At 35.3% G+C, this 17201-nt stretch overlaps 1 protein-coding gene across 6 annotated transcripts in view; it reads right to left on the bottom strand.

The window, feature by feature from the left end:
- The window catches only part of CACNA2D3 (calcium voltage-gated channel auxiliary subunit alpha2delta 3), a 467821-nt gene that overhangs the window by 124749 nt on the left and 325871 nt on the right, over window positions 1–17201 (bottom strand). For all 6 annotated transcript variants that reach the window (XR_005103980.1, XR_005103978.1, XR_005103979.1 and 3 more), the window contains one exon: window positions 11196–11213. Coding sequence is in view for 3 of the 6 variants with exons in the window: in XM_037385921.1 (XP_037241818.1) it covers window positions 11196–11213 (18 nt within the window). In the remaining 3 variants the exon portion in view is untranslated. The remainder of the gene's footprint in view (window positions 1–11195; window positions 11214–17201) is intronic.

Genomic DNA, 17201 nt, shown 5'->3' with positions numbered 1-17201 from the left:
CCAGTCTGGAGTTCCTGGGAAAATCTGAGATAACAGGTCATTAACTCTTCACATTAACTCTCAAAACTAACTATGGAAGCACGCAGAGAATGATTACCCTGTAATTATGATATCTGCAAGTACCACCAAGGGTTGGCTGCTGCAATCATTTCTATAGAAGTGCAATCTTATAGTCCAGCCTGTTTGTTTTTTTCTTTGTTTGGCAGATGAACAGGTTGTCGGCCACTTCCATAAGTGGAGTCAGCAAATAACGGGATGATAGATGACTTGCATTTGCAATGTTCCACTGAGTCACCAACTCAAGCTGCAGTATTTGCTTCACACAAATAGTTAGATTGTGGTTAGATTGTGAGGAATTATGTGCTGCAGAGGAGCACAGCTTTATTCCCTGGGCAATGACATTTTGGCAGAAATACTTTGAAATAGTAGAATGTTAGCCACTGGGTATTTCTGCTAAGACAATTAATGTAAGAATCCATTAATAAATTGCAAAGGAAGTCATGATCTAGGTATTTTGCATTGTTACTTTGCAAGTCTGACAATTCCTTACACACAGCAGAACTCTGTAACAGCTCATGCAATGTTTGAAAAATTTAGTGATTCTAAGTAAAAACCCCAATCACTAATATGTTGTCTAATCACTGATACAAATTCAACTTATATTAGTTACATTCATAATGAACATTTATCACTGATATCCTCAGGACTGCCTATGGTTATTTTACTTTTTTTAATCATCAGCAAATACTTATGAAAAATATCACAAACTCAGAATAAGAAAATTGATATATAATAAAGTCTCTGCATAACTGTATTATATTTAACATTTCACATTATTGTGTAATGAGTAATAAACTCTTTGGTTACTCAATTATTGTTTTTCCCAAAAAGAAAATGTAAACAATCCTTATGATTCCCAAACTCATCGATCAGACATCACAAAGTCATAGGCTCAGAAAAGAATTATGTAGGCATGTAAAAAAGAAAACACTGTAGTCAAACATTTCTTACAGGAAACATCAAAAATTTTTTTTTTTTTCATAAGCAGACAATGCATTGTTGCAGAACAAATAACTTGGTTACACATAAAATCGGGGGTGGGGGTGGGGGTGGTGTACTGATATTGGCAAATACAGAGGATTATATTTATCCTAATATAATGCAATACGTCACCAGATGGGTGGTTAATAGTTACTACAGCCAAGGGTCCTTGGGAATGACTGAAACATGAAGCACCATGAATTTAATCTCAATCTTTAAATGGGCTGTACCTCATCCAATTTTATCCTTCCAGTCCCTTAGGAGTAACTAGTATGAGTAACTAATACTAATAATTACTGCCATTTTTACAAAGGTATGCTTTATGTGGCATATTAATTCCCCATAGTCTGACGATTCAAAATTGTTTAAAGCTACATGCTAAGCTTGCTCGATTCATCCTTACTAACCCCCACATATTCTGGGGGCTGGCAGAGGTCATGGGAAACAAAGGGTAAGGTTTGACAAACACATATTCACACAGTAATTTGTTTGTTATGTATATAGTTTCTGCTGAAACAAAATGCTGCTGGTAGACCAATTGGCTTCACAAAGAGGGATTAATTTGGACTAAAATTCACCCAAATGTTGGAAACTCATCTAAATACATATATGCAGAGCCACTAACGACTTCCAGTTCCTCCAACACTCTGTTTTGAATTCTTGTTCTGTTCTCAAAGAAACCCCTCTGTTCCTTTTCTTCCCCTCTTCTGTTATACTGGGTTTTTTCCAATGCTTAATAATGTCTCTTTCCACATCAGACCAAGCATCAACAAATCAAGCTCCTTTCTATCTCTTCTTCGTAACTTTAGATTCCTGATAAGTGTCTGATCTTATTCTCTACCTGGGACACCGCATTAGTTAACACACATAGGCTCTGACTGACATTAAAGTCCTGTTTCTCACCTATTTAGCAGCATATCAATTACTGTTGTTTTATTCCCTTCAAGTGCTTACATAATATAAAGAAAAAGGCAAGGAAACAAAAGCTGCTTCATCCCCAGCCCTCCAGGAAAATAAAAATTCCACTGGCAAGCTCCAACACTTGAGGCTACCAACAGATGTGAACTAAGGAAAAGGTATGTGCTTTGAAGTGCCTTTTGAAACATTTTATTGCTCAGTATTTTTTGCTATAAAATTAAGCAATATAAGAAGCAGCATTCAAATGCATCTAAACACTTCCCAGATTCAGTACAATGTCCTGCAGGGTATAAGATAGAACCAAATAAAAATTGGCGGAATAGTACAAAACTAATCTCAAATAATGGTTTTGTTGGATATTGCTGCCATATCCTAGGGATGAAATTTTCAAAGATGCTTCAGGAAGTTTAGTTTCCAGATATGACTGATCTCTGTCAGCACTTGAGCATCTAATTTCATTAGGCCTCTGAAAATTCTAGAAAGACATAAATTGTTGCTGTCTTTTTAGGAATATTGGTAAAATATAACCATAAAGTAATTCCTGAGAAACAGTTTAACAGTTTCAGGCCAGTGATGGTATCTGTGCACTTAGAATTTCCTTCTACTTAAATGTGTCTGCATACACACGCTTGTTAAGGTCACTTGCAATTTTTGAAGAAAGTACTTCCTCATTTCAGAAGTGGATGTGAATTCCAGTTCCTTCAAATTATTGGTTTTGGATTACTGGAAACAGAAGGAAACTAACACAAATAAAAGATATGAATTCAAGTGCAATGCTTAAGGCATTATCAGATGCTTCAGTCATCAAATTAAAATTAGTCAAATGAAAATGAAATAAAATTATTAGAAGGATCTAAAAATTTGGACAGAGAAATAAAAGTGGAAAAACATGAAAGCTTTAAAAAATTATTATAGGTATCAAAGTCATTTTCTTAGAGAGTCATTTCTTAAAAGAGGCAAATGGGAGCAGGCCTATATTATTTATTTATATTAATAGAAAAAATATATACTTACATATACTTTCCTATATTTATTTAGCTCTGTATGTATAAAAGCACTAACCATCTTAAACGTCTGACATCAGCATGACTCTTGCAAAGTCATCTTCATGCTGAACACCACAGAACTCAGATTATACACAGTATGGCACTAAGTGCCTGTCCTTTCAGATTTTCCTTACTCTGATAGATATTTAAGCCCTACAGAATAGCTAGAAAATCCTGCTTTTTCCAAAAGCCAAATTAGTATGTTTACATAAGCCCTATGCATTTCAAAACAAAGCCCTGGGTTTACCTTATCATAGGAATTCTGCACAGAGATTTTATTCAAGAAACTTTATTCATCTGAATATTGGAATGTTTTACTTTGCAGGTATGGAATGTAATATGGGGAAGGAGGACACCTCATAAAACACAGTGGTCACTGTTTAGGAAAATAAAAATAATTTAAAAAAAACTAACCCCACACACTCCCTCCAGAAAACACCAAACAAAACAAACCAAGAAATCAAGAAAAGAAAAAAAAAATGGCCTAAAGTTTAATTCAGTTTCTTCTACTCCAATGCAATTAATTTGTTCTCTGACTCATTCATTTTGATTAAGGACTGCAGTTGATGTGTGCTGTAATCAGCATCTCCCTTAATGACTCCGGAAGATATGTTCATGAGAGCGAACACAGATTGTCTGTGCCAGTTCACATACAAAGTCATTTTCCTTCACAAGCACGATCAGTCTGTGCTTCCTCTCTAAATTCAGTTCTCTCAGACTTCAGTAACCTTCACTATTCTCCTACTCAGACCAAGGTATTGACCTGTATTGGTCTGCCTGTTTCTTCAGACAGTATAGGACCAGTGGATGCACCTGGATGTCCCCATCAATGTATAAGACTTGAGTGGCTTCTGCTGTCTACACCAGTGGTTTGATCCTGAATCAATTCTCCACAGTAATGTGAAAGCAACGTGAAGGCTCATTACGGTCCTCCTTGCGGCAAAGGCGCACTGCATACTGCAACCCTTGAACCCAAGCAAACCACGTTACACAGGCAGAGTTCCTTTGCAGAATATTTTTTCATATTCAAGTTTCTCCTCTGAAAACCTGAAAAAAGGACTCCTCCCTATGCTGAATGAGCATCTCTTTTTCAATACTGCCAGTGTACAATTACCTTTTCATATTGCACCAGCTGTTGTTCCACTAATCATTTAAAAAATTCTTCCATTTTCTACCTTTCTGCTGAACTGGTAATTTCTCATTTAGTTCTACATTTGAATATACTACAAATTTCACCTTCTACTAAGAATATCAACTCACAATAACATAATTCCCTTTAGGGTTTATTAATAAAACAAAAGCAAGAATGCAAACCTCAATTTAATCTCTTTCTGGGTTTAACCTCCACACAAGATCTTCATTAATTAATTTCTTTCCTTCTTGCCCTTAGCAGAAGGTATTCCCATCTCTTTTACATCATGAGTAAAACTAGAAGAACTCTTCTGTCAGGCAATTCTGGGAATATTTAAACAGAACTCTGCCACCATTTAAGTAGAATCACCATTACAAGAAAAATGCAAGGCAACTTTAGCCTCAAAGAGCTATGAAATGCCAGTGATTTGACAGTGCTTGACTGGATAACGAACCTACAAAAATGTCAAACTGATGCAATAAGAATTTATGGGACTTCAGTTCAGTGGAATACTAAATATGTACGGATTCACACATAGAGGTATATATGCTCGTGCGAGACTGCTGAACTGTACAGCCCTTCCAATGCTTCTTATTTCTTAAACTCTGGGAAGATATCCTCACTTAAACACTAGTTTAACTCTTATTATTGCTATGGCTCTCTAAAATACAGAATTACAATGGTAAAAATACATTTATTTAAATGTCTGAGTTCAGTTCATTTGAAGTCTGAATGAATTATGCTATGGCATATTCATTTTTCAACCTATTCATCTAATAGTATTGCAAAAAAAAAGTAAGTTCTTGTAGTTTCTCCAGCTTGCACCAGTATGGTTTGTCCCAGAATTGCTAGGCTACTTTGGATGACATTGGCAAGAAAAACTAGAACTAGATCCCCAAAGAAAAACACAGTTTTCAACTAGATTCCAGGATTTTGTAAGTTATCATCTACAGTCTAAAATGATGAACAAAAGAGGCAGCATTAGTCATTTGCCCCAACAAGCTGTTCTGTTGAAAAGACATAGTGGCAACAGTTATAGGCAGGAATCCATACAAGGGCCATGGACACTCAGTTTGATAAAAAGTTTAGTAAACAATAACAAGCCTTTTAAAATCATGTCAAGAAAGAGGAAAAAATGCATTGCCAGGCTAAATGACTCTTGGCTGTTTAGAATACAGAAACAGAACTTACTCTCTGAGGAAGTCACAGATCTGTAACGCCTAGCAATAATAGTTTTATAATTGGAGAAAAACTCCTTTTAGAAATAAATGTAGCTGCTGCAGTTTTCCCTTTAACTCTTTGCTGTACAGGGTTAGCCCCCTCAGAACAACCCCAAATAAATCTCCAGAAACAACAAAGAAACAAGCATCCACTTACTCCCCACACAAAGCATACAAACTAAAGAGAGTTTACCCTCACTTCTAGCACTAACATCCATCTCCCAGGACTAAGGTTAAGGAAGGCTCCAGAATTACTCTAGAAACACATCATCAGGAAGGAATACCCATTTGCTTAGGTGTTTCCATTATGGCAACAGGAATTTGAGAAGGATCCCTGAAACATTTTCCTTAGGAGTGTATAGTCGAGAAGAATTACAGGAGGTTGTCCAGAATTTCTAACACAGAATTAGTAGTGTCTGTATCTATTGGTGTTAATATGTTATTCAAGTCTACCTATATTGTGCGATGATAATACTGACCCAGGCTCTGCCAGCAACAGACCAGTGAATGTCTCCCGAGATGGAGCAACAAGTAAGGACAGTAATAAAGCCTGTATCCTTTTTTAGATGTTTTTCCTGATTTCTTTTCAAAGACAATATGCAATGTTGTTTCAGTTTAGCTGTCTATGAAGTGGGTTTTTTATATGTTGTTAAATATACACATTCCTAATTGTTACTGATTAATTAAAAAAAGCAAAATAAACAATACACAGATTAATGAAAATAAAAGGCAAATTTGATGGGGCAATTCTACTTTTTCTTACAAGTTTTTGAACTATAATTACAGAAAGGAAACAAATTTTGAGGTCTAAACCTCACATTTTTTCCAGTATCTTTTAGTCTTTAGACTTTATGTGTTATACAACCACAACCTGTATCAGAGTTTCTAAAATTTTTTCACCAACTTTCACCACATTAAAAAGATATTCATTGAAGAAAATTTTAGATCTGAGAGCTCAAAATATCTTTTTTGAAATACAGATTTATATGCCTATGGTATATATCAGGAAATTCTAGCAGGACTGTTCAGCTCAGCTTAGAAGTTAACTTGCATAGTGCTAATTCTATCCAGACTTCATTTTCCAATTTAAACAATGTCTAGCAAAACAAAATAAGACTTTTTTTACACTAACTTTTTTTATTGCTTGACATAGTTCTAATTTTTGCACTTACTATAGTAACCATAGTGCATTTCCACAGAACAGGATATCTGTTGCAGCATATAGTGTCAAGTAAAGTCAGATTCACCTCCCACCAATTCTGAGCCATGGAAAAACAATTAACCACAACAATGCCCAAGTTTGCTCATAAACTAATCTCTAGCCCTATAATATTCTTATGAATTATAATCTCTCTAGATCTACAATGTTCCTAGTTGATTTTTCACATCCCACAACAGAAGCTTAGATTTCCACAATATGTAATTAAATTATCAGCAGATTGAAATGCAGAAAAGGTCCACAGGCCGTTATATCTAGAGGACAGAGCTTAAAATTGGAGCTATCATTCTGAATCAAAAAATGAAGCATTGTTAGGAGATATGATGGGGCTAACCAGAGGCACTCAAGCAACTGTTTGAGGAGGGCTGTGCAGCTATGCTGACAGAAGAACCTTTGGTCTGTAGACCTGGAAGGAAACAGAACTTAAGGGACTTGAGTGAGGATACAGGTCAAAGTCTGCTGGCATAGTCTACACAGCCTTGGGAAAAGACAGTTAAAAAGTAGGAGGAAAACATTACTATATTCACAGGGACTAAAAGTGAGGTGAAACTGCAGGGCAAGAGACTGCAGCAAACCCTCTGACAAGGCACCAGTGTTGACAGCGGTTGCCACAATGCTGCTGCTGAAACTTTACCCACAGCAGACAGCAGTTCTGTAAAGGTGTATTTGAAGTACGAGGTTCCTACTGAAGCTTTTGGGTTTTCTTCACTGTCTTGTTATAACTCTGCCACCTTCCCAACCCACCTGCCTTCTTCCTTTCCCTACTCTGCAAAGACTGGCTTCGTAAGGTGCTGTCTTCTGTAACTGCTGTGCTTTCATGTGCTGAGTAGAGTCATGGGGCACGCTGGAAGCATCAGAGAGTTGGAATTCAACCATTTAATTGTGTTTTAATATAGACTACAAAAATAAGGAATAGCTATTATTTTGGCTTAGATTCAAATTATGACCTGGGACAATACAGGAACCTGTGTGAGTGTATTAAGTTGGAGACACATTTCCATATTTAGCACACAAAATGGAACATCAAAAAAACCTCATAATATGAAATAGTTACTTAGAAGCTGCGAATTGCTGACTCAAAAATGTTGCTAAAAATCAGCTTAATTGTTGAGAATTGTGAGAGAGAAACTTGGAAACTAAATGTACGATTGTGATTAATATGTAAGTGAAACTTTTAGTGCAGTTTTCGGAATGGATCACTCAATTATATATACATTACAAAACTGAAAGACAATAGCCTCTTGTCAGCAGGAAACAGATCCAAAAGAATGCTAAATCAGGGTCAAAGTGTTTACTTCATGATTATTTTGTACTACATTAGATTCAATTTAACTTTATAATTTTATAAAAATGCTAAAATCACTAGTCATGCACTTCAATGAAATAGAAAATAAAAAAAAAATTGCAAATCTGCTATTCCCAGTGACAGTTAATTCAACACTTCAAAGTACAAGAAGGAAAATGATGCAGGAAAATGATGATAAATGATGGTCCCAAATGGCTGAAAGATGATAGCATCAAGATAAAAGGAGGGCAAAGCACTACTTACAGAAATTAAGGGATAAAACAGAAAGAGAGAAGAAAGTTGTCAGGAACTTTTGGGCAACAAATATCATCAAAACATTTCTATATGAACGAAATATGATTCTGCTCATGAGAGAATCATTTAAAAAAAACCCCAAAACCATACTCCTTCCTAAATGTTCCTAAATGCAACTATCAGCTGCCTATTTGTGTGCCTAATTTATTCACTTCTACATCTTCACACAAGCTAACTAGAAGAGAACAGCAGAACAGTAGGACAACAGATTTTGAATCCTGCTTTGTTTTCTCAAGAAAGCAAGTAAAGCTTTCCTACTAGGAAACAAAATACCTTCTTGAGATATTAAGGAAGAAGAGCTTTTGCTCATCTATGTATACAAAAACTGCTTTTTCAAAAGTGTTTCAAAGATAAAGGTCATTTTGGAAGCCAAACTGAAAAAGGCTGAAAACTGGTAAATTTTTTTTGTTTATTACTATTTTTACAGCCCCATGGGATGGTAACCTAAAAACATGCAGAAAAGCAACATAAAGGACATACAATTCACATGAATTTGTTCCATTTGTCTGTATAAGTAGCTCTTTCTTTAAGATAAATTATCTCTTCCTAGACATACTGTCTTCTGAAAGATAAATAACCATATTAAATCAGCATCTCTATATCCAGAAATCAGAGCTGGGATTTTTTTTTTTTATTATTATTTTTTACTTTTGTGGTATTTTCTATTTTAAGTATAGGGTATATGAAAAAGATCTTTTAAAGACCAATATCATGGTGCAACAGACATCCACCTTAAACTCCTCATGCTTCATTTCACCTGCACTCCAATTCTGAATTTGCAACAACTTGGTTTAGAGCAGATAGCATAACAGGAACAGATTGTAATTGTTATTTAACTGCGGTAGAGAGTTGTGAACCTACAGGTGTTCAAAATCAATAGCTAATCACCACAGAACATTGAATAAACACCAAGAATACTGTAGCCAAAATGTTTCACATAAAAGACATAACGCATTTCATCACGATGACCAAGTATTTATATCGGATATAAAATAGCAAAGGTAAACTTGGAATGCCACATTTTCTTTTCAGATCACTCAAAGATTAAAGTGAACATGTTTAGAGAGACATGACTGTTTGAAATATTTGTAGAGAAAACATTTGCAAGATGATACATAGATTCCAACAAAAATACAGTACAAGTTCAGACACCATATGGCAAAACATGTACATTAGTGACTAAGTCACTCATAAAGGCATGTGTCAGCCCTGAGCTGCTTCTCTTCGCCTTGCAGACAGCAAGAGATTCTCTTTTTTTGTTCATAAACTATCAGGCCATATTTATGAAAAGGCTTATGTCTTACCTGAAGTTATCAAAAGTCCTTGTGAATTACTTGCATCTGTCCTCCCTCCCCATCCCATTCCTTCCTCCCCACCCCTCTCCACTTTCCCTGCGTGAAAGTAGCATACAGTCAAGTAGACATTATGCATATGTATACAAAATAGGGCTTTAGTTCTGCATCGGTTTGCTCAAGGGGTAAACACACCAAAAACTGGCATTTTTGACCTTCCGTGAAAACTGTGCTTTTTCACTAACCTGGCACTTGAGTGATTTGTACCAGAATATTATTTAATAACTCAGAATTCTGGACATCAGAACATGTAATACAGCACCACAGGACACAATTCTCATAAGCAGTCTGACTGCTTCTATCTTTCTGCACCAGCATATTATAACCTCACTCTGCCTCTTCTTTCTGCAAACTTTAAAGAGAACCATTTGTCATAAAACTTTAGACAAGCAGGTGAACATGAAAAAGCCAAGGTTAGTCAGTCTAGCCAGTCTTTTAGTCCTTCTACTTCTCCAGGAAGCTGTAAATAAAAGATTTCTTTAGACTGTCTATTTCCAGAAGAAAAATAAAAAGCAACAATCTTTGTTACCATGTCACATTTGGTAGGCGCTGCAACTACCAAAATGCAAGAAAAAACTATGGATATAGTCCCGTGTCACAAAACACCATATTACCTGTAGATTTGAAGTAGCATTTCTGAGCTCCGCAAGCAAGGAAATTTCAAATATACATAACAACATAAAACTAAAAGCTTCCATGCTCATATTTCTTGCTTTTTAAACTAAAAAACTTGATGAAATATATTAAGTAACCATTTTAAAATTTTGAGTTCCATGGATGCCCTCACTATTCTGTAAAAGCTATTCATTGAAGATTGCTTAACCTATAGCTTTCATTAAAAACTGACCTTTGATCATTGTCCAAGACTACTAATAACAGTGACTTTTAACTGATTAATTGCTATGACTTTTTTATTTAAATGCACTTTACCCAGCACAAGGCAACCAGCTTGGATGAGTGAGTATTGTAGTTTCCCAGTATATTCCAGATTTTTTTCATTTTGATATTTTTCACTGCAAACCACAAAGCAGCATCTAGGTTTTCTGTAAGCTTTAATTATATTTGTGAAATATGCAAGGATGATACAACAGGCACCAAGCAATTATTTACGTCTGCCACAGTCGTGCTATCATGATGCACAGTGCTGACTCTGGTAACATACCGTATCAATGCAAAAGTTGTTTAAAGGCAAAAGCATATTATATGAAAACTGTATGCAACCTATTAGAGAAGTAAAATGTTGGATGTATTCAAAGGTGTGCTGATAGATACAGTGGGGAGCAGTGAGAGGGTACCAGCTATACCACAGGTGCTGCAGTCTACAATACAGACAAAATGACCCAGAGATCTTTCACATGGAGTAATGGGGTGATTTTTTTTTATCCTTACTATTATTTCAAATTGTTGACAAAATAGCTTCCCTGCTGTTTTAAAGCTATAGGCTACTATATGCCTATCGTGTTAAAATAACTTACGTTTGAAGAGCTACTCTCAGCAAGTACCTTAGCTGGCCTTGCTGTCAGCTACCCTTCTTGCTGCTCAGCTCCAGCGCCCTCATTACAGTGAACTGTTTCACTGATCACTACTGTACCATACTCACAACACCATGGAAACATGAAGAACTGGTGACTACTTTGAATGAGTAAGATTTGATAAAAATATTTTACCTTTTGAGCCTGAGGGAGCTGGAAAAAAACAAAACAGAACAAGCAATCATTATACGTTAATTTGAATAGCTACTTTAGCTGTTGCATTCATAAAATCACAAACGTAATATAAAGCAAAGTATAAAGGAAAGAAACTACAGAAACACTGCCAATTGATTAAATTTATTGAGGGCTTATTAACTTAGTTTATTCCTTGAAGCTTCTCTACTAGGTATCACAAAAGCACTATGCAATTTGTAAATATAATAATACTAAGAAAGGGACTGTCTTCTCATCAGATATGGTATCACGCTTGACCTGTGAAGTAGTTCCATCTTCCTCTAGACAAGTATAATTCAACATACAGAGTTTTAGTGTTAAAACTAGTCATTCTTGGTTTGTAAACATCTAAGTCTACACTAACTATGAATGAAATTAACATTACGAGCAGTTTAGTTAAAGTAGAAGGCTGCATTCTTTATGACAGAGGAAAGAAACATAATAGCAATATAAAGTTACTGTTTATGCAAACATATCACCACATATGCATAATACACAATAATGTATGCATAGAACAATACATTTCTGTACTGTAAACACAAGTATGATTATATGTACATATATCAAATAAAATGTGTTTATGCATACATGCATATTTATGTCACACAGATTAGCCATACCTGGTTTTATGCACAGTATTTTACTGTAAGCAACAACTCACATAAAAAAGCATGGAGAGCAGACAGTAGACTCCATTATGTATAAAATACCTTATTTATCAAGAGCTGAAAAAAAGGGTTCTGTTTTCACTTTAGAAAAAAGAAGACCCATTGTAGGTAACAGAGAAGAACTCAGAATAATAAACTATTACAGGCACAATACAGTTTTCCCTTTTTCTGAATTCTTCTCCTCTTACTTTCATACTCATATGGGAATTCACCATATGTAGCAATTTAGCCTTGTTCTAAATCCACCTTCTCAGAAAATTTCTTTTTCCAATACAAACTGTTTCTTTACAGGTATCAGCTGAACACAGAAAGAGACTGGTGAATCAATACAAAATGCAAAAACACCTTCAAGATTTCTAGTGAGCTTCTGACTGACCTTTTGTCCTTGTTCTGCATTGAAACAGACAGAAGAAGAATTTCCATATAGTACTCTGCTAAAAGCTAATGTCCACATTTGTATATGTCACGAAAGAGAACTGTCATGTGATCTCTAATTCACAAATACTGAAAGCAACCAGCCACAATTTCTCTGTTTTCACAATATAAAATATAACAAAATTCATGGCAGAGACAATTGTTGCAAGTAAACTTTCCTCATCATAAAACTTGAGTGATCCAATAACAAAATATAAGCCATGATCACATGAAGGTATGACCTATATCTGTTTCTTTAAAAGTCTGTTATTTAAATAATTGATTATATAGAAATATAGTTGCTGAAGAAATTGCAGATACCTGATGAACTGTAGATACATGAGCTAAATCCTGTATAAAAGTTTAGAGCATTACTTCGAGCAGTTTAAAGGTTTTCTGAATGTTTATCTACTTATTTGTCTTCAACTTAGTTAACTGGCTCTGATAAGTAGAAGCTTTTTTCTTTTTTTTTTTTCTTCTCATTGAAACAAAAGAAGATAGTTGCAATATGATTTTTTTAATTTCCTACTGTAGCACTGAAGTTGGGTTTCTCTCTAACACTGTTTTGGGTTTGGTTTTTTTTTTTTGTTATTTTTTTTGTTTAATGCCCTCTTCTTGCTAAATATATGTAAAAATTACAAACATCCTTTTGTTAGCATCTGAGATGAAGACAAGGGCAATAAAGAATGATACCTAGATTTCACCTTTGGAATAAATAGAAAGGAACTCTACAGTTTGCCCAAGCCCACTACACATAGCAAACTCATACATTTTTATAATGAGCTAAATTGTACACAATATTCTACGAAACAGTACCTCATGTACAGTCAAGGTATTCGAGGCAACACAATTGTAGGTACAGAGGAATCATTGCGGAAATACTTGCAGATAACTTTCAGACTAAATTAGAAAGCTTATAGTCCACTTACGGTTGAGAAAGGTTCAAGGAAGAGTGGGGGGTGGGGGTGGGGGTGTAGGGGATAACATTAAAAACCTGAACAAACACAAAAACCCCAAACAAAACTGCATGTGTAAACACAATGCTCTAATGGGACTTCAACTTTAAATGGAATCCTTAAACAAATATTAATACTCTTTAATGTAATTTTTGCTACTTGTTTTGAGGACTTGAGTTTACTCCTGTTTGATCACATCCCCTCAGATACATACGGTTTGATGAAGTTTTCCCGTGTGAAGGAATTACAATTAGATGGAATGCAAGTAAGGATTTCCTATTAATAATTACCACACTCGCTAGATGTAATAAACCTTTGCATATGAAAATATCCATATTGCTTTTCCTAAGGTTATTTGCAAGAGCACATTAATAAAAGTTTACAAATCAAAGTTGCATATTATATGTTGCTGAATTCAGTTTGTCAATCCCATTTATAGCTTTTTAGAAAACAAAGAATATTTTCTTGCTCTGAAATATTAGTACTCAAAGCCTTGATTAAGAATAATAGGGTCAGCAGATGAGTTTTACATTCCATTACGCCTTTTCCTGGGCTGGTATTCTTGTCACTTTTTACCTAACCTTCAAAATCTAGGTTCACAGTCTTTTTCTTAAAAATAAAATAAATAATAATAATAAAAAATCTGTTACAGCCACGCAAATCTTCATTCCGTTGCTGATTTGAAACTTGGCTGTTACAAGATCCTATATGTCAGCAATTCAGTTTAATAATTGCTACAAATTACTTTGAAATAGGGGTTTGTCTGACATTACCCCTTCTGGGAGGCCATAGGAAACAAAAATTTTCCTAAACAATAACAGTAATAGTCCACTGGTCTGACCCTTTATTGCATAGTCTAAAAACTGCCTGCCTCTGTGTAAAAAACCCAGCGGGTCCCTCTGCTTCCCGTGGTTCATTTTAGACACTGCCAAGAGGCAGCCCTGCAGCGAACTACACGATCTTTCCCTGGCCCTCATAAAGCACTGCAGATCTTTCGATTCTACTTGCACCTATGGTAAACTATGCCACTTTAGTGTCTTTATCTGGCTCCAACCACACCAAAGTACCTCCCGTTCTTACTTATTTTCCATTAATGTCTCTTCCTTTCCTCCCTCTAATGATTGTCTCCTAAAGAAGATACCTGATGGGACATATATCTGTTTTACTTGTTCCTCATTTACTGCCTGGGTAATACGTGTTTTATTAAAATGAGTGGCTGAGGTGCGGGTAGGATGTCCGGTCACTTGCTGTCCCCTGGTTGTTGCAGGCTGGGTTAGGAGGAGCCCCCCACAGGGAAGGGGACCTTCCTCCACACGCCGCTTGGTAAGCAGAGGCTGCTGCTCAAACACCAGGTGTGGCAGGAACAGCAGCCTGCAGACCTGTAAGCACCAGAGCAAACCTGAGAGCATTTTCTGATGAAGAAAAACAGACTTAAGGATCTTGATGGAACTGTGTAAATCTTGCTGCAAAGTGATGAAGTCTAAAAGTCTAAAGATCACAAAAAAAAAAAAAACCAAACAACTTTTAAAGAGCAAGAGTAGAGCTTAGGGCCTTGCAAGGACACAGTGAAGAAAAGGGAAGGGGATTTGTTTTCAAACTCTTTTCTTTTAACCTATTTATCTTTCCCAGAAAATTTAAATTTTCTTTACCAAACAAATTTTCTTATTCTATTTTGTATTGTAAAAAAAAAAAACCTTCAGAGACTGCAAGCTCCCTGAGCATGTTCACAGTATGCTTGATTCCAGTAAGACATGTTGAGAATTCCAGCTCTAAATTCAGGTCAAGTTGGGGTCCCTGTCAAACAATGTAACACAGAATAAATAACTGTAGGTGGTTTTTCAGTACTGTTATTGCACACAGTGTCATGCTTTCCACATTTGCAAATAATCTAGTATTGTTTTGAGCCCTTCATGGAAATGTGTTTGGTATAATCAGGAAAAGAGTTACATGCACTACTAACATGGTAAAACAAACCAAGACAGGCAAAGGAGGATGCTGTGCTGTTTCCTGCATCAGGTAAATGTGAAACAAACAAAACCCCAGACGGATCTGAAATGTGTCTTTAGAAGAAGAGAGCACCTATTACGGGACCAGTAGTTCTGCTAAGTACTCCATGCCAGACCTCATAGAAGTCTGCCTCCTTTCACCCTTAACAAAAGAAGTTCACAAAGACTGATTTTGTAAATGACTTCATGATAATTCCAAAACAAACCCCATACATTTCTAAAATATTTTATAGCCATTTCAACAATTTACTCAAAACATTATGTAGCTATGTGTCCTAGATTTCCAAGAAAACAAGTCTAGAAGTCTTAAAGGAAAACATACTAGAATTACAGTTATTGTTCTGTTGGATCAGAATTCAACTTTATGTTTATTTGAAAAACAGCAAAAAAGAATCTCCTGAAAAACTAAATTATATGCAGCAGTTTCTTGTTATACCAAAAAAGTATTTCTATTCTTTTCTATTATTAGAGAAAGAAAAATAATATAAATCACTATGAAATTAATTTCCCATTTCCTATTTTTCTAATAACAATTGCAAGAAATTATCTTTGCCAAAAATTTATACTACTGCAACGTATTTACATTAAAGCAGTCAAAAATAAAGAAATAACTCTTAATTTACAGTCACTGACCTCATTTCCACAGTACTATTCTCCTGGCAAGCACTTAAATGTCTCCAGTCTCTCACAAAAAGGCTAACAACCCTAGTGACCTGATTGTTCCATAATCAGATACAATGCAAATTAATAGAAATTAAGTACAAACATGCCAGTAAATTATCAACAACTATGAATAGAGTTTTGATAGTACGGCCCTTTCTGTAAATAGTTTCTGAGCTCCACCAAATGTAACATCTACACATAGCTAAGTTAACAGTGGTTTGCCGTGTTCAGACTCATCCTGTACATGTCACATACTGATACTGAATTTGGCATTGAATGTACGGAACTTTGTATGAATGCATGGAATTTTTGGAAATACACTTTCAGGAAAGATGTGCAATACTGCAGCAAGCATGTAGGTCCTGTACTTAACACCGCAGCTAGGAGGAAGTTGTCAGAGTTATCAGTGAAGCTCCTTAAAAAGAATGAGACAAAAAAAAGAATAGAACACTTAGTGCATACCTGTGCCAGGTAGTCTATCATATAGGCTGTTAGTTTATGGCATCATATAATATAATTAAATATAGGGGTAGAGAAAGGTTTATTTATGTGTATTAAGAAATGCAAAGCATTTCATACATGGGTAAGCAGTCTTCCACAGCTCTTCCCAAAACCAACAAGAACTTGGGAGAGAACAGAAAGAACATTCAAACTCAATTTATAGCAGAAAACATTAATTTTCTGTATTAAAATCTACTTACTCAGTTTCTATAAGATACAGCATTTAAATACTGTGATTTTGGTGATTTTTCTTTTACAATCTATACACTTATTCTCCACTTCCTAGAACTATGTAAGTACCACAGGCATCAGATAATTATGTCATACATGGAGGAAGAAATAAAATTCAGCCTCCTACTGGGATGTTCCTGATGTTAAGATTTCAGTCTAAATATTAAAAAAATGACATTAACCTGCAGCTTACTGGGCCAACATCTGTAAAGAAAATGCATTTCATTTTTTTAAGGGAGTCAATAAAAATCCTTCTTTGTTCACATAATTGCTTTACTGTGCTACCACATATTTTGCAGAAAGTACCACATTTTAGTCAAGGGTAGACTGTGCACTGCATGCAAAGTATACCAGTCAGAGGAAATGTAAATGTTGCTATGGCGAAGAGAGTCATAAAATACAGATAAAAACTACAATTCTAGTTCACTTTTAAAAAAAAGATATTTTAAAGATTTAGGAAAGGAAAGAAGTTAGCTTTTGTGAAATATGCAAAAGATAAAACACAAGAGCTACAAAGGTATCAGATTG

This window comes from Falco rusticolus, chromosome 4, assembly GCF_015220075.1.
Source record: "Falco rusticolus isolate bFalRus1 chromosome 4, bFalRus1.pri, whole genome shotgun sequence".
In the NCBI taxonomy this organism is placed as follows: domain Eukaryota; kingdom Metazoa; phylum Chordata; class Aves; order Falconiformes; family Falconidae; genus Falco; species Falco rusticolus.
This window is presented reverse-complemented; position numbering and strand designations above follow the sequence as displayed.